The sequence below is a fragment of the Seriola dumerili genome, unplaced genomic scaffold, assembly GCF_002260705.1.
Source record: "Seriola dumerili isolate Sdu_G_001 unplaced genomic scaffold, Sdu_1.0 BDQW01002074.1, whole genome shotgun sequence".
In the NCBI taxonomy this organism is placed as follows: domain Eukaryota; kingdom Metazoa; phylum Chordata; class Actinopteri; order Carangiformes; family Carangidae; genus Seriola; species Seriola dumerili.
The window spans coordinates 3,696-24,406 of NW_019176329.1; the positions used below are offsets into that span (position 1 = coordinate 3,696).

Genomic DNA, 20,711 nt, shown 5'->3' on the forward strand with positions numbered 1-20,711 from the left:
TCTGAGGACAATCTAACTTTCTTGTTTTATCATCAGTTGATGTTTTGTTTTAACAACAGACACGTCTGTCTTCACTTAATTACCCTGCAGGTAAACATACTGATTAATACATGTTTTTATCTTCCAGGACCAGAGATCATCAAAGTGACAGAAGGGAGTGATGTGACTTTACCCTGTTCCATCACAGGGGACATTGAGTCACGGCGCTTTGACTGGAAGAAAGACGGTCAGAAGGAGGTGTATGTGTATGATTCAGGCCTTGATTACAGTCAGGGTCTATCCGGTCAACATGAGCAGTTCAAAGGTCGTGTCTCTCATTTTCCTGGAGAACTGAAGAATGGCAACGCCTCCATAACGATCAGAAACACGACGGTGGCTGACAGTGGAAACTACACCTGTGAATTTAAACATCTTTCAAATCAAAAATTCCTCATGAAGCTTCTTGTTGGTGAGTGCTTTCATCACACAGCTGATTATTTACAGATGAGACTGGTTTAAGAGTCCCACATGGACTTTCATCAAATAGTCAGAATACACATCTGGCAGGACCTTGTCCCCACAGCGCTGCAGTCACATCTGGACTGATTCCCTTTGTATCAAACGTTCAGTATCTGTGACACGTTGTAGATTATGTCGTTCTGCTCAATGAACCTTCAGCAGTCGAGTCTCTTCTGACTCTACGACTGTAGTTGTAATAAATTCCTGTTTCTGTTACCTGTCTGCTCAGTTGATGATATCACACAAACTAACTTTTGTTTTGTCTTTGTCTTTTAGATGGTCCCTTAAAAGATAGAAGAGAGGAAAACATCCCATGTGAGTCCTGATTGTGATGACGTCACTCTTTACGTCTCCAGTTCTATTTGACATGAGAGTAATTCTACATCACTTAATGGATGGAGACATTTAATCTGTTCATCACTTTGATCTGTTCAGATTTTACTGATCTAGAAGGTTTTTTAAGTTTCATTGTCAGGATTTTATCCTTATTGTGCTAAGCAGGTATGGATCATGGACAGATGCATTATGGGAGTGGGCAGAAGGTAATGTGGGAAAAACAAACTGTCCTGCCCAATGAAGAACAAATATTCAAAATTACATTTTACACTTTGTCAACAGTTTATTAGCTGAACCTCAGAAAAACAAACTGATAAATGCTGCATTTACACAATGACTTTATCTAGAGCTTCACAATTCACCTCACACACACACACACACACACACACACACAGCATGAGACACTCAGTGACACTTTATTAGGTACACCTGTACAATCTCCTGCAGTTCAGTCCAACAGCTCTGCCATAAATTCACCTTTACAAAGTTTCTAATGTTCAGTTTGTGTGGACTTTGTCAGAAATGTGTGGATTGAATTCTGTGTTTGTCACTGAGCTCATAGTTAAAGGTGGTGTTGTACTGGACTACATTATACTGAGAGGTGTTTCTATTGTTCTGTCCTCCCTGTTTACAAACATGAGGGGGTCAGAATATTAGGAACACCTCTGAATATAACACAGTCCAGTACAACACCATCACTGACTCTGAGCTCAATGCTAAAACATAGAAGTGAATGAACACCTCTATGACTGTGTCAGAAAACTGAACATTATCAGCATCATAGAAGTCGACTTCATGACACAACAGTTGTGTTGGATGGTATTAGATTGTACAGGTGTCCCTAATAAAGTGAACACTGAGTGTCTCACTGACACAGTGAAGCCCTGAGAACAGAAGAGCAGCTCATACTTTGAAGACCATGAGTTCAATGTTTTATAACACATTCTTTTACATCTCAAACAACAAATTTGACACGATTTCATTTCAAGATCAATTGAGTGAAACAGAAACTGATCAGAAATTCAAGTGTTTTCCAAACTGTATATTTGCTTCTGTCATTAGACGAGTCAGAAACAGTGTTTTTCCAGTTGAGTTCAGTGGATGTAGCATGTCCTATCAAACAGAGCTGGGATGGTGTTTGAGGTTCAAACTGTGATTTTCTCTTTTTCTTTCTCTTCCTTTGTGTTTCCTCTTAAACACACTTTACTCCACATATACAAGCAGAGAAGGTGGAACTAAAGATCTTGGTCTGACACAGACTTGTGACCATTTAAAGGAAAAAGCAACAGAAAGTGTCTCAGTCAGGTTTTGGTCACCACATTCAGCCAGATCATCTTCACTGCTCCTTGTCATTGATTCTCCAAGTGTCTGAACTCCACTGGAGGATGAACACATTCTCCATAAAGATATTCCCTCATCAGGTGTTTTGATGATGGTGGTGGAGAGCGCTGTCTGACACCTGGCTCTAAAATCTACCATAGGTTTTCAACTGGGTGGAGATCTGGTGACAGTGAAGGTCACAGTTTCTGATCCACATCATTTTCAGTCTCATCAGACCTTCAGTGCCCCCTGGTGGTCTGTGGATGGAGACGCTGTCGTCCTGTTTCTCTGTCATTTCTCTGGTTCTTCCTTTAATTTGTTGCCGTCCTGAAAATGTTCTTCATACGTTCATGTTGATGTTCACAGGTGCAGCTCCAGAGCCGTCTGTCACAACACTGGATGAAGGAAATGACTGGGCGCTGCTGAAATGTGTCGTTCGAGGTGCTTCACCCAAACCTGATGTCCAGTGGCAGGACAGTGATGGAAAGACTCTTCCTGCTGAAGAACCACAGGTCTCTGAAAGAGGAGGCAGCTACGACATTATCCTCCAAACTACTGTGACCAAGACCGACACCTATCGCTGTGTAGCCACACAGGAGGAAATCAGACATCAGGTTCATGCTCAGATCTATGTTCGTATCAACGGTGAGCTTTGTCTAAGTCATATTTTTATATTCAGTTAATTGTAAATGTTCATGTGTTATTAGTTTTCAAATCCTCCTCCTCTGTCTGAACCTGAAACCAGGAGTTAACAGATGTTCACCACTTGACTCCTTCACTAACATCTGGCTGTGGTTTGTATTGAATGTGACTGTGTGCAGCTCACTAAAGCAGGTGGGCTGATTGAACCAATCATAGGTGCTGTATGAGAGAAGCTTCAGGCTGTAGAGGACACATGTGGTGTCACAGTGTGATATACAGCTGTGATCTCCAGCCAGATGTGTGACTCTGCTGCAGCTTCCTGACAGCAGAAGTTGTCAGTGTCAACAGGCTGAACTTAGATTGTTCTCCAGTGAATGAAGCAACAACTCCTCTTTGTTTCTCTGTGTTCATGTCAGCACAGTAAACACACTGAGAGGTTTCTCACTGAAGCTCCAAGAAAAGCTTCAGACGTCTCTCAGCTTTTAGCTTCATTTATTCTGAGTGAAGCGTCGACCCGAGCTCAGAGGCTGATCTGTTTAACAAAGCTCATCAGTACTGGCTGTAACAACAACTATCATGAGATGAAGATGTGCTGACAAGAGGTGATCCAGAGTCCATCACAGCCTGGGCTCAGGGTGTAGAAAACCTGGGCTGTAGACAGATTGTCACACACAGTTTCAGATCTCAGACACAGCAGGAGTGAAGCAGAAGTCACATGTAAACAGCCTAAAGTGGAGGTGGCAGGACAGTGATTCAAACACCTTCCTACTGATGAACAACACGTCTCAGACAGAGGAGGAAGCTGCAGCATCACCCTCCTCACTACTGAGACCAGAACCAGAACCCAGCTCTCAGCTGTGCAGCCGAGCAGGAGGAAAGAGGCCGTGAGATCCGTGCTGACATCACTGTGCCTGGTGACATTCATCCCAGTGCTGTTTTCATCTGCTCATCACTGTAGATCATAGGAGCATGAACACAGTTAGTTGTTCTCTTTGTGAAGCTGTGACGTCCAGTCTGATGGACATGATGTGAAGTTACACTCTGAGTCTCACATTGACTTTCTGTGTTTTCAGTTTCAGAGAGTCACACTGGATGGATTGTTGCAGGAGTCCTTGGTGTTATTTTAGTTGGTGTTCTTCTAGCTGTGCTTAGAGCCAAGGGCTTCATTAAATGTAGTAAAGGTAAGTTTAAATAAGTTATTGTCTCAACATTTTCATAATGAAGAAACAACAAAACAACAAAGTGTTTTCATGTATCTGATGTTCAGAGTCTGACAGTTGTGTTCATCTTCTCAGACGAGCAGCGTTCTGTTGTTATTTACTCTCAGGGTGAGATCAGCTCACTTGGATTTTCTTGAATATAATTTTGTTTTCCCTCCTGCAGGTCAATCAAAGACAAGTGTCCCTGATGAAGAGCCTCACCTTTACCTGTGAAGCTGCTGAAGTTTTCCCTCCTGCAGGTGGGATTTAAACGTCCTTTTAGTGAAGAGATGAAAACATCAGATCTGTGAGGAGTGAGGATGAAGAGGCTGGAGCCTTCATCACATTAACACATGAAACAAACAGAAATGTCAGATTTCCATCATGTTTCTTCTGCTGATTTTATTTGAAGCTTTTTGTTACATTAGATGTAAACTGGACGTATGGCAGCAGGTTTTTTTAAGTCCTCCCTCGTCTTCAAAATGAATCTAAACAGTCTGACCTGAACTCTACATAATTATAATTTATCTAATCTTGGCTGTGCCTTAACCTGCTCTAGTTGCCTTGGTAATATTGTCAAAATAAGTAAAAAAATACCAACAGTTTTATATATTAATTAACAGTATAATTATTCCTCAAAACATCATCACTGATATAAAATGTGGTTTTACAGAAGGATCCAGTGCAGATGTGAATCTGGTGATGAGGTCATGAATTCATTTACTGGTTTGTTTAATATGGACCTGAATATGAATGACTATGGGTCCTACAGTAAAGATGCTTTTATTTTTGGTTTTTACTTTTGATTTTATTTTCCTTTGTCCACTTTATTGATTCATTGTTTTAACATATTTTTAATTTTCCCTGTTGTGTTTTCCTCGCTAATCAACACTTTCCCTCTTCTCCGTGTCTTTTATTACTTTCTTTTGTTTTGATGTCTGTACAGCTCTTTGTAACTCTGTTCTGAAAAGTGCTTTATAAATAAAGTTATTGTTGTTATTAAAAGTAGAGCCACATGCAGATCCAGCGTTAGCATTACACAGTGGTCAGTTACATAGAGACAGATTGGTGACAGAAAGAAGCAGACAGACTGCAGTTACCATGGTGACAGCAGCAGAGAGAACGTGGACTTTAATGCTGACGGAGCCGATTATAAATGAATCTTCTGTTGAATCCTGGATTTGACGTGAGTGAGTTTCACTCCTGAGTAACTCACAGCAGAATTAAAATGGACCCAGTTAAAAAGGGACCTGATTGAACTTGTGATAAAAGTGACTTTTAAGAACCAACTTGAATGATTCAACTGATTTTTCATGCTGAGTTTTAAAGTGTTGAAAGCTCAGTGTGTGTGAATGACAGAGGCACATTGTAAAGCTCTTTGAATAAAAGTTCAAGCTTTAGACCAAAGGTGTGAAGAAATGGTAAATTTGGGGCATTTTGTTTGGTCCAACAGGTAGTTTTTAAGTGAAGGTGTGGTTTAATGACAGACTAATGTATAAAGGCTTTAGCTGACCTGCAGTGCCTGTCTTACTGCAGCAGGACCAGGAGGGGGCAGTGTGTGAGTGTGTGAGTGACAGAGACACATTGTAAAGCTCTTTGAATAAAAGCTCTATATGAATGAATCCATTGATTAAATATTATCAAACTGCTTGTAGCTGTTCACTGAGTTTGACGTGGACATTGACACAAACATCAGAATCACTGAAGTAAACCCTGCTACTCTGCTTTAAATTGCAGTGATAATTTTGTAGCTAAAGTGAAACATAATGTGCCTTTTATTTTTTTAATTTGAAATCTGTCATTCACATTATTTGGGACAATCATGTGTTGCCTCTTTTTTTTTTTAAGGTGCTGATGTAAAGTGAGAATAAGTGTAAATAAATTTGCCTTTTTGTCTTTAAATAGTGCAGGCTTTGTTTGTATTTATTTCAACTTCCGTTGTTGTTTATTGTAACTTCTATGCTTTTATTTATTCTTAACGTTTGTGCCTCTTTAACTGTTGCTTGCCCAAGGACTATAGATGCAAATTAGCCTCTCTGCCTCACACTGGCATGTTTTCAGAAACGTTATTAATTTGCATTGTTCCTGTCAAATAAAATAAATTAAATTAACTGCTTAACATTTGGTATTTTTCCTTTTTCATGTAGGAACACTTTGCAGTTAATAAATTTAAATGGCCTTTTAATTTACTTCATATTGGTAAAACAAAAGATTTGAAAACTAGAATTTGTGATTAAAAATATTTAATTGGGAATCAAGATCTGAAATCACCAGTCCAGTAGGCTGACCAGACGCCTCAGTGTTCATAATCATAATACACATAAACCTTAGTTTTATGCACATTGAGAATCATTTGATTAAAAAAAGACAGTGAAGAGTTCCTTTTTTTTTATCTCCACCGAGGACAATAAGTTTTCACCCATTCCTGTTAATTTGTCAGCAGGATTAAGCAAAAACTACTGAACTGATTTGCAGCAAACGTCGTGTAGGGATGGAGTATAGTCAGCATGGCCCAGGGAACTCATTTTCCCTCTGGGGCAGATCTGGGGATGGTGACGTCAGCAGTGACGCAATTACTTCCTGTACGAGCTTCCTGTCTAACTTCACTGTGAACATTACAACTGCGAAGTTTTACTTTTCGAGGTTAACTCTGGTTAAATACAAATTGATTAGATGATTTTTGACTAGGTGAATTATACAAGTGCTAAAGAGTTTCAACTGTCAATTTATTTTTTGCGCATTCGTCTGTCAACGTCGCAGCTAGCAAGTAGCAACTAGTTAGCTTGGGTTAATTCTAACAACAGTTAGCCCTGAAGAGCTACAAACAACTAGCTAACACAATGGTTAGCCAGAGGACTTCGACGCTTCTGTCTGCCTTCGTCTGTCTGCTGTCTTCGGCTGGAACAACATGGGGACATGGACACGGTAAGAGACATGAGACAACAAACTCAAATCCCGGCAGCTAGCTGTGGCCTGTACGGTGGCTAATGGCCTTGGTGAATGTCTTTCATCAACTACGGGCTTTGCCCAACGACGCTGAAGGAGGAGGCTTAACTTACACAGCTGAGCGGTCGGCAGCTTTATTTGTACACATTTGTGAAAATGCTAATAAAGGGGCATGTCACTGCTGATTTTCTGCATCTTGACCGCATTAGACCAGGTGCAGATCAAAATGGGGTTGTGTCCAGTCTGCAGGACTTCTCGAAAGGGCAGCCACCTTGTGAAGTTCTGCCATGACATCGCCCTATTATCTCTTCTTCATTTGCTCAGGGTCAGATCATGGCTGTGCCCTACCTGACTTTAGTGAAATTGTGTGATGATAACTTTTGCGACCTTAACCTATCAAAAACTGCTGCTTGTTGTTCGATGTATTGACTCACATCTGTTGATCTGTTGCCTCTGACATATAACTATTTTGCCTGTGAGTTTTTAAGTTGTGGGTAAGGTCTGGGTAAACTGCAAAGAAATTCCCCTTCTTGGGATTAATAAAGTTTTCTGAATCTGAGTCTCCGCTTGTTTGGTGAAATATGTCACAACAGTCCATAGACGAAGCGTTGTGGTGATACAGAGACGCCCCAGCCCTCAAATCATACTCTATATTCTTCACATGTAAGGGAATATGCTTGTTTGGTACAGAACTCAGCAAAAATCACATTATCATAATTTTATATTTTATTGAGTTAAACTGAAATGCTCGACATAGTGTGTGTCTGTATAGACAGACAGAATCATCTCTCTATACTGGTTAATGCAGGACACTTTACCAGCATCACAAACTGCATCTTCCAAAATGATCATACTGTTGGAATAGCATGTTACCTGATTTTTGCTTAACATGATTTTTCTCCATTTAAACATAATGATTAAAATACTCCTCTTCTTCTTTTTTCAGGGATGGGTGTTGTCAAAGTGGTCGCTGAAGAAGGGAATGACGCCATCTTACCCTGTTCTCCTAGTACCAAGGAGAACATTGAGTCAAAGCTGTTTGACTGGAAGAAAGATGGTCAGATGGAGGTGTTCATGTACGATGCAGGGATTCATTACAATAATGACCTATCAGGTCAGGATGAGCAGTTCAGCAGACGGATCTCACATTTTCAAGAACAACTGAAGTATGGCAACGCTTCCATAGTTATCCGAAACACAACGATGGCCGACAGCGGAGACTACACCTGTGCTTTTCCACATCTTAAGCCAGGAGGAGAAATATACAACATTCAGCTTGTTGTTCGTGAGTATTTTAATAAAAAAGTTCACAAATGTGTTACAGACAGAACTAACTGGTGTGTAGTGTTTTCTGTCATGATGGTCATATTTGTATCATACTTAATATCTTGTCATGATACAACTCCACTTTCAGACTTGTCAATATACTGCCTACTGCAGTACTAGAGTTGCACTAGAGCAAAATCAAACTTTTCTTTCTCTTCCTCCTTTACCTTCTCCTTCTCGTACGTGGAGTCGGTGCCTCGCAGGTTATTCTGTCGCCTCCCTGTAAGATCTGCAACTGGTGGGAATTTTGCTGTTCGCCTCTGCTCAGCACTCGGCCACCTAAGTTGAGATTGCATGCGAACAAAACTGATGCTGCATGGTCCAACCCCTTGTTATGTATGTGCTAACTGGACTAAGTGGGCTTAGAGGAGTGGAGTTTTCTTGTACATTCAGTGTCACTCACTAAAATGTCTTGTGTGTTTTCTTGAGGTCTAACAAATGTGTGGAGCGCATTCCCTGAATCCTGCATCCATGTTTACTAGCTTGCAGTCTTTTTCTTCCCTGCATTGTGGCATATCCTTGTGTGTTACCACCACTTGTAGATAAGTGGAACAGTGTGAGACCAGTGGTAGGACTGTGTATGCCACGCATCCTCTTACAGACGCACAAGACGAACGAAAGCTCCACAGGAAGTTGAGGGGTGTAAGACGGCCAAGAGATGTTTTCTTTTCAGTGTTAACGCTAAAGTAGTCTAACTGCTTCCTGGCTGTAGCATCATATTTATTGTACAACACAAGAGTGTTGTTGAACATACTTACCTAACTCTCTGCAACAAAGCAAATGAGCAAACATGCAACTGGTTGTCAGAGTCTTGGCTAATCAGTTCCACCTCCTGAGCTAGTTACTAGATGATTTTCTAAACATGAAGCTCACTCATTAAATAAATGGCTTTTAGCTGTGTGAACTAGCACCTCTGCTCATGTTTTCCCCGCCCCACTTTAGATTTCTATGTCCCACCACTGCAGTACTCTGTGACTCTGTAGACACACTTTTGTAAATACAATAACTCTAACAGACAATCTTATTAGATTTTGATGGACCTTGCTGCATACATTTCCCTATTAATCAGGTGAAGATGGATTAAATGATGTGATGACAAACCACCTGCAGTGTGAGCAAAAATGTTCTTTATTTCCTTATTTCATCTTGGTGGGACATGAAACGATCCAAGTGTTTTATTTAATTATAAAATTGGGCCAAAAAATAATTAAAATTTTTGCCTTTCAGAACTTACCTTCAAAGACCGAGCATCGGAAATCCGAGGTGAGTGATGATGTCACAGATCTATATACCTGTAATGTGTGTGCAGTTCTCTGGTCTCTAAGCCGCAGTCTCATTCAAAAACTAAAATCCATGATGGTTGTTATTATTCTTACACAGCAGCAGGTTGACGCTTTGATTTGGTTCTTTATAGTCATAAGGTCCCCAGTGATGTTTGATTAGACAAAATATTTAAAGTGTTTTTACTTTCCTCCAAAAATAAGGTATTTAATCACAATTAAAAATCAAAGCAGGTCCTATGTACAAGTTGAATTCCTCTTGACAATTGATATGAATAAATCTCATGATTATGAGATTTTTATTTTGAGATCTAAATTTAATAAGATAAAAAATATTTTATTTAAATATCTATTAGTGTTACAGTGCTCTATTGTAAATACAGACAAGAAAAAAAACTGTGGTGAGTCCTGACTTTGTCACCGATTTCTACATCTACAATGTTTCAAGTTGTTTGGACACAAAAACTGGGTGACAAAGTTGTTGCATACACATTGCAGATGATTTTACAAATCATTGACATCATTAAAAATCAAGACTCACCTTTGATTTCAGCTGGTCTTTAAAGGTAGGACGCTGTGGGTCACAATCTAAAAATCACATCAGCCCTTTTTGACAAAAGTAGGATCTTTTTATCTGCCTGTCATAAACTTGGTGAACAGTCTTCAAGAATCTGGAAGAAGGTAAACATTTATGAAAAGTCATGTCCTCTCACAGTGTTTGAGTTTTGTCTCTGAAATACAGTTTATTGTATTTATAAAAAAGAGACAAACACAAAAACATGGAAGAATATAATTTACACTGCAATTGACCTTTTGTAAGTTGTTATTAATCCTCTTTTCACAGGTGCCTCTCCAAAGCCGTACGTCTCCATCTATGACGTCACTGACGACGGGGTGCAGCTGAAGTGTGAGGTTCAGGGGGCTTTTCCACAGCCGACGCTGCAGTGGCAGGACAGTGATGGAAAGGTCCTTCCTGCTGAGGAGCCACGGGTGTCAGAGAGAGGAGGCCGCTACAGCATTACCCTCCAAACTACTGTAACCTCGATCACGACCAACCGTTTCCACTGTGTCGCCAAGCAGGAGAACATCGGCCATGTTGTTAATGCTGAGATCATTGTGCCAAGTAAGATCTCCCTCAGTGGTTTTACTCTGCATGTTGTGTCGTTTTACTTTTCATGGAGCAGGGACCCGAGTTGTTTCATTGTAGGTTATAACCAGTGTGTTACATAATGTTCATAATGTTACATAGACGTCCATTCTGAGTGTCACACCAGGTTTTTATGATTGTTTCAGAGAAACTCTTTGAAGACAAGTCCTGCCATGGTTCCAGCATGGATGGTTTTCTGGAGTTCTAACTGTTGCTGCACCTCTAGCTGTATTTCTACTCGTGAAGTACATTCTAAATCGTAGGAAGAAAGGTAAGTCTAAATAATCGATTGTATCAACATATTCATAATGTGCTGACATCAATACAACAGATACTTTGATCGGACTCTAATTAGAGTCTGAACAGCTTTTTTGTCTCCTCAGACAAACTATTTTTATTTACATCCTTTACAAAATGAGTACATTACTATGAGGCCACTGGTTTCAAGACTGACACCAGGAAGTGAGTCTTAAATGTTTTGAACTCCAAAGCTGTTTTTGTGAAGTAAACAGCCTGAGACAGTCCTAATGTTCTCTTGGCAGGGACGTTTTAGCCCGAACTGGGACTGTTAACAATCACATCACATCAGTATTTCAATACTGAAATTGGTGGATTAAGTGATTAATTGACTGAGAGAATATTAAAACACCTTCCATTATTATAATGGATTATTTGTTAAAGTAATTTATCAAACTAAAAAGCCAAACGTTGTCTGGTTCCCTTGGTGACCCCAGGGGAGCAAACAGTACCAGTCAAAAGTTAGGATCTCCTAAATGAGCAAACAGATTGTTCAACCATTTTATGAAATTTAATGGACATATAATTGATTATTGAAAAAAGCAATGGATTGTTTGATAATGATTAATTGTTGTATGATGAAAATAATTGGTGTAATCCTAATTAGTTGTTTCTTCAACAACCAGGTGAAGTTTCTTCAGTGTCTCAGTTTCCATTAGATTTTTTTTATCATAATTCTGTGTTGGACGAAACTCAAATAATGGTAACCAGTGATTTCAAAGGTCTAGGATGTACAGTGCAAACTGAAACAACTCCATCTCCACTATTAACTATTAACAGACTTTTGAAAGATGATGAATTAAAATGTGTTTGGGTGGGCCACCAAAATCATTTCTGTATAAAATGTAAGTAGAATTTGTGTAATAAATACTTGTGTTTTCTTTTCTGTAGGTGCTGATCAGCAGAGCTCTTCCTCCAGTTCCTCAGCAGAACCACTGAAATCAAATCATTCAAATCATGTTTGTTAGCTTCACCAGGGGTGGAAATAATACTCTGAGAAATTTACTCAAGTTGAAGCAAAAATGCACGCAGATAAAAGTACTGGTACTGATAAAAAGTACTGTTGAGATACACGTACTGAAAGAAGTACTCTTGAGATAAAAAAAAAACGTACTGAAAAAAAGTACATGCTGAGAAGAAAGTATTCTCGAGATAAACTTACTGAAAAAAAGTACACTCAAGATAAACGTGCCGAGAAGAAAGTACACTCGCGATAAACGTGCTGAGATGAAAGTAATCTCGAGATAAACGTACTGAGAAGAAAGTACTCTAGAGATAAACGTGCCGAGATGAAAGTACACTCGCGATAAACGCGCCGAGATGAAAGTACATTCGCGATAAACGCGCCGAGATGAAAGTGCTCTCGAGATAAACCTGCAGAGATGAAAGTACACTTGCGATAAACGCGCCGAGATGAAAGTACACTCGCGATAAACGCGCCGAGATGAAAGTACATTCGCGATAAACGCGCCGAGATGAAAGTACTCTCGAAATAAACGTGCCGAGATGAAAGTACACTTGCGATAAACGCGCCGAGATGAAAGTACACTCGCGATAAACGCGCCTAGATGAAAGTACATTCGCGATAAACGCGCCGAGATGAAAGTACACTCACGATAAACGTGCCGAGAAGAAAGTGCTCTCAAAATAAACCTGCAGAGATGAAAGTACACTCGCGATAAACGCGCCGAGATGAAAGTACACTCGCGATTAACGCGCCGAGATGAAAGTACATTCGCAATAAACGCGCCGAGATGAAAGTACTCTCGAGATAAACGTACTGAGAAGAAAGTACTCTCGAGATAAACCTGCAGAGATTAAAGTACACTCGCGATAAACGCGCCGAAATGAAAGTACATTCGCGATAAACGCGCCTAGATGAAAGTACACTCGCGATAAACGCGCCTAGATGAAAGTACATTCGCGATAAACGCGCCGAGATGAAAGTACATTCGCGATAAACGCACCGAGATGAAAGTACACTCGCGATAAGCGCGCCGAGATGAAAGTACTCTCAAGATAAACGTGCTGAGAAGAAAGTACTCTCAAGATAAACGTACTGAGAAGAAAGTACTCTCGAGATAAACCTGCAGAGATTAAAGTACACTTGTGATAAACGCGCCGAGATGAAAGTACACTCTCGATAAACGTGCCGAGATGAAAGTACACTCTCGATAAACGTACTGAGAAGAAAGTACTGTTGAGATAAATGTACTGAAAAAAGTACTTGAGATAAAGGTATGGAGATAAAAGTACTCTTAAGATAAATGTGCAAGTGTTAAAGTAAAAGTGCTGAAATGTGACTTAAGTTGAAGTAAAATTACATGTAAAAATGTCTCAGATAAAAGTACAGTAAGTCAGTTAAAATGTACTTGGCGTTAACGTTGCTGTGTTACATCTTGAAAATGCCTGAGTGGCAGGATCATGGGGCAGAAGCAGGTTTGCAGACTCTGGTGCGCCGCAGGCAGAAATAGTAATCTGCAGGAGGACAGAGAAGCCAGGTTAGTGACATGTATTAGTAGGATATGATCGGGCTGCCACTGACGCTTATTTTTCTATCGATTAATCGATTAACTAGTTTACCAGTTAGTCGAATGAAGTCATCCTTCACACATCCAAACTTACAGTGAAGGGATTTGTGCCTCCTCCCAAAGTCGGTCACTAACCAGCTGTAGGGATGAGTATCGTTAGAATTTTATCTTTATCTTATCCATATCCTTATTGATCCGGCTCAGACTATTACTGGTTCTTTCTCTATACTAAAGAATTTTTGTTTTTTTTATTGCTATTTGTTTAAAAGAATAAATTAATGTCAGGATTAGAATCAATTTATATTTTAAGTAAAACTAAATACTAATTTCTATCAGCAACAGTAACGTTCACTATAAAGTCAATAACTTCGAGCTGGAAACACATCTTAAATGTCAGTAAAATAAATATCTGACATGAACATACTGAATGAGGTTTAGACAGAATGAGGAACACAGACCTCAATCAGTCCTTCCTCCCGTCCTCTGTCCTCGTCTTCTCTGGTAGAGGGAGAGGAGGTTCGTTTGTCTCACTTTGTTATGAATCTTAAAAAGTGGCAGACTGTTGTAAACTGAGCGACTGGCTGAGATAATCACTTACACTTGTATAGAGACAGCTTTCGCTTTAGCTTCTTCATAATAATTTGCTATTAGCTTAACCAGCGCGTTGTGGTTGTGGCTTTTCTAGATGCTTGTTGAACAGGTGATTTGATAAATGACTTACTGGCCTTTTACTTGTTATTGTACTTAAAGAGACATAAAGTACAGTAACAGATATCGTCAACTTGAGTAATATTCAGATTGTATTTGTTAAAATGGAGACAGGAGTTCTTATCTCCATCTTTTCTTGTCACCTTGCCACCTAATTGAAGCCAATCAATGGAAAATAAGCCATTTTAATCATGTTTATGTTTGTATCCAAACTTCTGAATAAAACAAATGTGCATCTTTATGTCGCTGTATGTTTGTGTTCTGTAGAAAAAGAAATGGAAGTGATTATACTGTATTGGCCTAATGTAACACCTGTGTTTATTTTGTTGTTCAGACACAATCTGTGTAAAGCTTTAAACTCTTGTTAGTTTTGGAACACTGACATTTTTTGGCTGCTTTATATTTAACATTTAATTTAATTTAAGATAAACAAAAAAGCTACAAATGTTGGGAACCACTGGGTTAATCTTTAATGTTGTGTTTTATAAATGTCATCATGGGTCTTTATGAAATATCTTGATGTCCAGCTGTCAGAGAACTGAGTAAAATTACAATATCTCCCTCTAAAATGTAGAATAGTGGAGTAGTGAGTTACTAACATAGGCTGTTAATCCGCTCTGACTACAATTTAACACAAGGACCAACCACCTTGGAATAATCTGTGGTCACACAACAACAGACTTTAATTTTTTGTGATGTTGGATGAATACCAATAAAATACTGGAAGCCTGGAAGTTTCTACTGGAAGCCCTCGTCAGTGTACGTACAGTGGAGGGAGACACGAGTATAAGGAACACTGGAGGAACGACAGAGTATTACAGAGCAAAGGAGAAATAAGTGATACTTTAGTTTCCTTCATGGTATAGCAGTGGAAACAAAAAAGAAAGGGGAGAACAGGTGGCATTTATTTCAAATTTTCTATAGATATCGTGATAATATCCTTATCATTAACTCTTGGCCACAGTAATCGTAGTGAAATCTAGTATGCTGCTAATATCGATGCATTTCTTAACTTTCACATAATACATTGTTGTATGAGATATAAATGTGACATCTCTAGTGTGGGTGCAGCTTTTCAATTGAGAATACTCTCTTATATTAGTTTTAGCTACACATAACAGTAATGAGTGAAACTACATCATGCATTTTACATGACGGTGAATAAGGTAAGTGGACTGTAATATAATGCGTGGCTGTTTTCCCTTTTTTCTCTTAATGGGTTTATAGATTTAGCAAAATGTCGTGCCTTAAAATAGCACAACAGGTGAGATTGATGGTTGTTGTTTATCTCAAATACATCCCTGGGGCTTCCAAAAACCCCTTCAATGTATGATTGACCAATGTTGGAAATGCCATTGTTAAGCGAGTCTAACTTAGATGGAAGAAAAGGGTGACTATAATGAAGAGGAGTGAGACTATAAGCTGTTGTAAGGCCAAATTTTGTATTGTCTTGAAAAAAGGGGTAATTTAGAAGTTACAATCGCAGCTATTTACTAATTATTCATTAGTATATAACGATACTGTATGCTCATTGCCCCATCTATGGATTCCTTTAATGTTGGAGGAAGCTCTAAGTGCAATGAATAATGGTTTTATTACTAGGGCAAATGATGAGGTGCTTAGGACAGCCTTGACCTCTGTGTAATACTATGAAGTTTTTATACTGTAGCGAGAGTGAGGGGGATTCCCCCAGTGAGTGACGTCAGGAGATGGGACTCCTGTGTGTAATTAATGATTTAGTGCAGCTGTGACTGATGGCAACACGGGAAGAGACAAACAGTGAAAAGACGGGCAGAGGGAGCATGACAGGAGTTGGAGCAACACGTGTGGCGGTGCGGCACTCTGGTAGAGAGGGTGTCGTTTGCAGTGATATAGAGCTGCCAGCGACGAAGACAGGTAGTCAGGGGGAAGCTGTTCCTGTGTTAGGAGGGGAGGCTGGGTGCCTCCTGTAGCCAAACTAGGGCCCACCTTAGAGAGTGTTGTGCTGCTACTGCTCCCTGTGTGCTGCCTGGCATCTTGTCTCCGCTTTCATCCGGCTGCCAACCGGTGTCTGTCTCACCGTCCAGCGAAGCCATTTCCCCGGGGAGTTGGACGGCCAGGGGTGCCGCCAGGGATTTTGGGCCCAATGAAAAAATATCACATTGGGCCCCCTCACCAAAGGTAAATAAAAAAATAAAAAAAAACTTCTTATTTTTTTGGGAGGCCCCCTGTCAGTCATGGGCCCTTAGAATCGTCCTAACTTTTCCCCCCTTTAGAGCGCCCCTGTGGAAGGTGGCACAAGCTCAGACCCCGGGGGAGGGTCTCGCCGAGTAGGCGAGTTAAGTATATTTTATGAACTTTATTCTTATTTCTTTGCATTGATCCTTTGTTATGTATATGTATTGTGTGGTCGGCCATTTTTGTAGTTTTAATAGTGTGGAGTGGGAGGGCTGATTAAAGGGGAAGTGACGAGTCATGGGCGGGGCAATGTGTCTTACCTGTAGTGCCTCCTAGCGAAGGGTGTCAGCATGTCAAGTATTGCCTTATGTTAAAGCTTAGCCGTGTGGGGGTGGTTTGTCAGTATAGCGTGCCGTGTTCAAAGGTGTGCCTCAAAAGCTAGTAAAACTAGCCCTGTGTGTTGTGTGGGTAATGTGTGTTTAGAGCAAGCCTTTGGTGTGCTGTGGGTAGAGTAAAGGAAGCCGTGTTCCGTCATGACTGTCGCTTTGTCCAGCTGAAGCCCTCCACCCATTTTTATGAACTTCATGATTCTGTATTAATAAAGATTGTTCCTTTTTGTACACTATCCCTTCCCTCTGTGTGTTTATTCAAGGGTTCTGACATTTTTTAGCATTTATTGCTGGAGTAAACCCACATTTATTACAAAACCAAAGACATTTTTATGCCTGACTATACTATGACATTTTATGAAATTTTCATGCCTTACTATACTATGACATTTTATGACATTTGTATGCCTTACTATACTATGACATTTTATGCCTTATCATACTATGACTTTTTTTGACGTTTTTATGCATTATTATACTATGACATTTTTTGCTTTACTATACTATGTTTTATGATATTTTTATGCCTAACTATAGTATATTTTATGACATTTTCATTCCTTACTATACTACAACATTTAATGAGATTTTTATACCTTACTATACTATGAAATTTTATGACATTTTTATGCCATACTATACTATGAGATTTTTTGCCTTACTATACTATGGCATTTTTATGCCTTACTATACTATGACATTTGATGACATTTTTATGCCATACTATACTATGACATTGTATGATATTTTTATGCCATACTATACTATGACATTTTATGACATTTTGATGCAATACTATACTATGACATTTTTTGCCATACTATAGTATGACATTTTTATGCAATACTATACTATGACATTTTTTGCCTTACTATACTATGACATTTTATGACATTTTCATGCCTTACTATACTATGACATTTTGACATTTTCATTCCTTACTATACTATGACATTTTTATGCCTTACTATACTATGACATTTTATGACATTTTTATGCCATACTATACTATGACATTTTTATGCCCTACCATACTATGACATTTTATGACATTTTTGTGCCATACTATACTATGACACTGTCTGATATTTTTATACCGTACTTTACTATGACATTTTATGACATTTTTATGCCATACTATACTATGACATTTTTTGCCATACTATACTATGACATTTTAATGCGTTTTCATGCCTTACTATACAATGACATTTTATGACATTTTTATGCCATACTATACTATGACTTTTTTTTTCCATACTATACTATGACATTTTTTGCCTTGCTATACTATGACATTTTATGACATTTTTATGCCATACTATACTATGACTTTTTTTTCCATACTATACTATGACATTTTAATGCGTTTTCATGCCTTACTATACAATGACATTTTATGACATTTTTATGCCATACTATACTATGACTTTTTTTTTCCATACTATACTATGACATTTTTTGCCTTGCTATACTATGACATTTTATGACATTTTTATGCCATACTATACTATGACATTTTATGAAATTTTCATGCATCACTTTACTATGACATGTTTATGCCTTACTATAATATGACATTTTATGACATTTTTATGTCATACTATACTATGACATTTTATGACATTTTTATGCCATACTATACTATGACATTTTTTGCCATACTATACTATGACATTTTATGACGTTTTCATGCCTTACTATACTATGACATTTTATGACATTTTTATGCCATACTATACTATGACTTTTTTTTCCATACTATACTATGACATTTTTTGCCTTGCTATACTATGACATTTTATGAAATTTTCATGCCTTACTATATTATGAAATTTTATGACATTTTTATGCCATATTATACTATAACTTTTTTTGCCTTACTATACTATGACATTTTTTGCCTTACTATACTATGACAATTTATGACATTTTTATGCCATGTCTATGACAATTTTTGCCTTACTATACTATGACAATTTATGACATTTTCATGCTTTACTATACTATGACATTTTATGACATTTTTATGCCATACTATAGTATGACATTTTATGATATTTTAAAGCCCAGACTATACGATGACAAATTTATGACTTTTTTTGCCTTACTATACTATAACATTTTTATGCCTTACTATACTATGACATTTTATGACATTTTTATGGTATACTATAATATGACATTTTTATGCCATACTATACTATGACGTTTTATGACATTTTTATACCATACTATACTATGACATTTTTATGTCATACTATACTATGACATTTTATGACATTTTTATGCCATACTATACTATGACATTTTTATGCCTTACTATACTATGACATTTTATGACATTTTTATGCCATACTATACTATGACATTTTTGCCTTACTATACTATGACATTTTATGACATTTTTATGCCTTACTATACTATGACATTTTATAACATTTTTATGCCATGTCTATGACAATTTTTACCTTACTATACTATGACATTTTATGACATTTTAATTCTTTACTATACTACGACATTTTGACATTTTCATGCCTTACTATACTACAACATTTTTATGCCTTACTATACTATCACATTTTATGACATTTTAATGCTTTACTATACTATGACATTTTGACATTTTCATGCCTTACTATACTACAACATTTTTATGCCTTACTATACTATGACATTTTATGACATTTTTATGTCATACTATACTATGACGTTTTTTGCCATACTATACTATGACATTTTATGACATTTTCATGCCTTACTATACTATGACATATTATGACATTTTATGCCTTAATATACTATGATGTTTTTTTGACACATTATGCCATACTATACTATGGCATTTTTTGTCATTTTTCTGCCATACTTTCTTTTGACGTTTTTTTTGGCATTTTTCTGCATAATCATATTATTTCCTCTCATGCCTTGCCATACTATGACGTTTTGATGACCTTTTATGCCTTAATATACTATGATGTTTTTTTGACATTTTATGCCATACTATACTATGGCTTTTTTTGTTATTTTTCTGACATACTTTCTTTTGACGTTTTTTGGCATTTTTCTGCACAATTATATCATTTCTTCTCATGCCCTGCCATACTATGACGTTTTTATGATGTTATAAGCCTTAATATACTANTGCCTGGCCATATTATGAGTTTTTATGATGTTATAAGCCTTAATATACTATGATGTTTTTTTTGACATTTTATGCCATACTATACTATGGCGTTTTTTGTCATTTTTCTGCCATACTTTCTTTTGACGTTTTTTGGCATTTTTATGCATAATTATATTATTTCCTCTCATGCACTGCCATACTATGACGTTTTTATGATGTTATAAGCCTTAATATACTATGATGTTTTTTTGACATTTTATGCCATACTATACTATGGCGTTTTTTGTCATTTTTCTGCTATACTTTCTTTTGACGTTTTTTGGCATTTTTATGCATAATTATATTATTTCCTCTCATGCCTTGCCATACTATGACGTTTTTATGACCTTTTATGCCTTAATATACTATGATGTTTTTTTGACATTTTATGCCATACTATACTATGGCGTTTTTTGACATTTTTCTGTCATACTTTCCTTTGACGTTTTTCTGCATAATTAAATCATTTTGACTCATGCCTTGCCATACTATGACATTTTTATGACCTTTTATGCCTTAATATACTATGATGTTTTTTTGACATTTTATGCCATACTATACTATGACGTTTTTTGTCATTTTTCTGCCAGACTTTCTTTTGACGTTTTTTGGCATTTTTCTGCATAATTATATCATTTTGACTCATGCCTTGCCATACTATGACGTTTTTATGACCTTTTATGCCTTAATATACTATGATGTTTTTTTGACATTTTATGCCATACTATACTATGGCGTTTTTTGTCATTTTCCTGCTATACTTTCT

General features: G+C 37.7%; 2 protein-coding genes and 1 long non-coding RNA gene across 3 annotated transcripts; all 3 read left to right on the forward strand.

The window, feature by feature from the left end:
• Positions 1-213: 213 nt before the first annotated feature.
• On the forward strand, positions 214-2,983 carry LOC111239172 (CD276 antigen-like; the record flags this gene model as incomplete). Its single annotated transcript, XM_022768990.1, has 3 exons — positions 214-448; positions 2,521-2,799; positions 2,976-2,983. Coding segments are annotated over 3 exons (522 nt in total), but the record flags the coding sequence as incomplete, so codon positions are not given.
• A 920-nt stretch (positions 2,984-3,903) lies between these two features.
• Positions 3,904-5,284, forward strand: LOC111239173. The gene is made up of 2 exons (XR_002665848.1): positions 3,904-3,977; positions 4,180-5,284. It is a non-coding gene; the product is annotated as an uncharacterized LOC111239173 (long non-coding RNA).
• Positions 5,285-6,578: 1,294 nt separating this feature from the next.
• Positions 6,579-10,902, forward strand: LOC111239169 (butyrophilin subfamily 3 member A2-like). Its single transcript, XM_022768985.1, has 5 exons — positions 6,579-6,920; positions 7,888-8,226; positions 9,495-9,530; positions 10,392-10,670; positions 10,841-10,902. The coding sequence occupies exons 1-5, from the start codon at positions 6,836-6,838 to the stop codon at positions 10,900-10,902; spliced, it is 801 nt and encodes a 266-aa protein (XP_022624706.1). The 5' UTR covers positions 6,579-6,835.
• Positions 10,903-20,711: the final 9,809 nt, after the last annotated feature.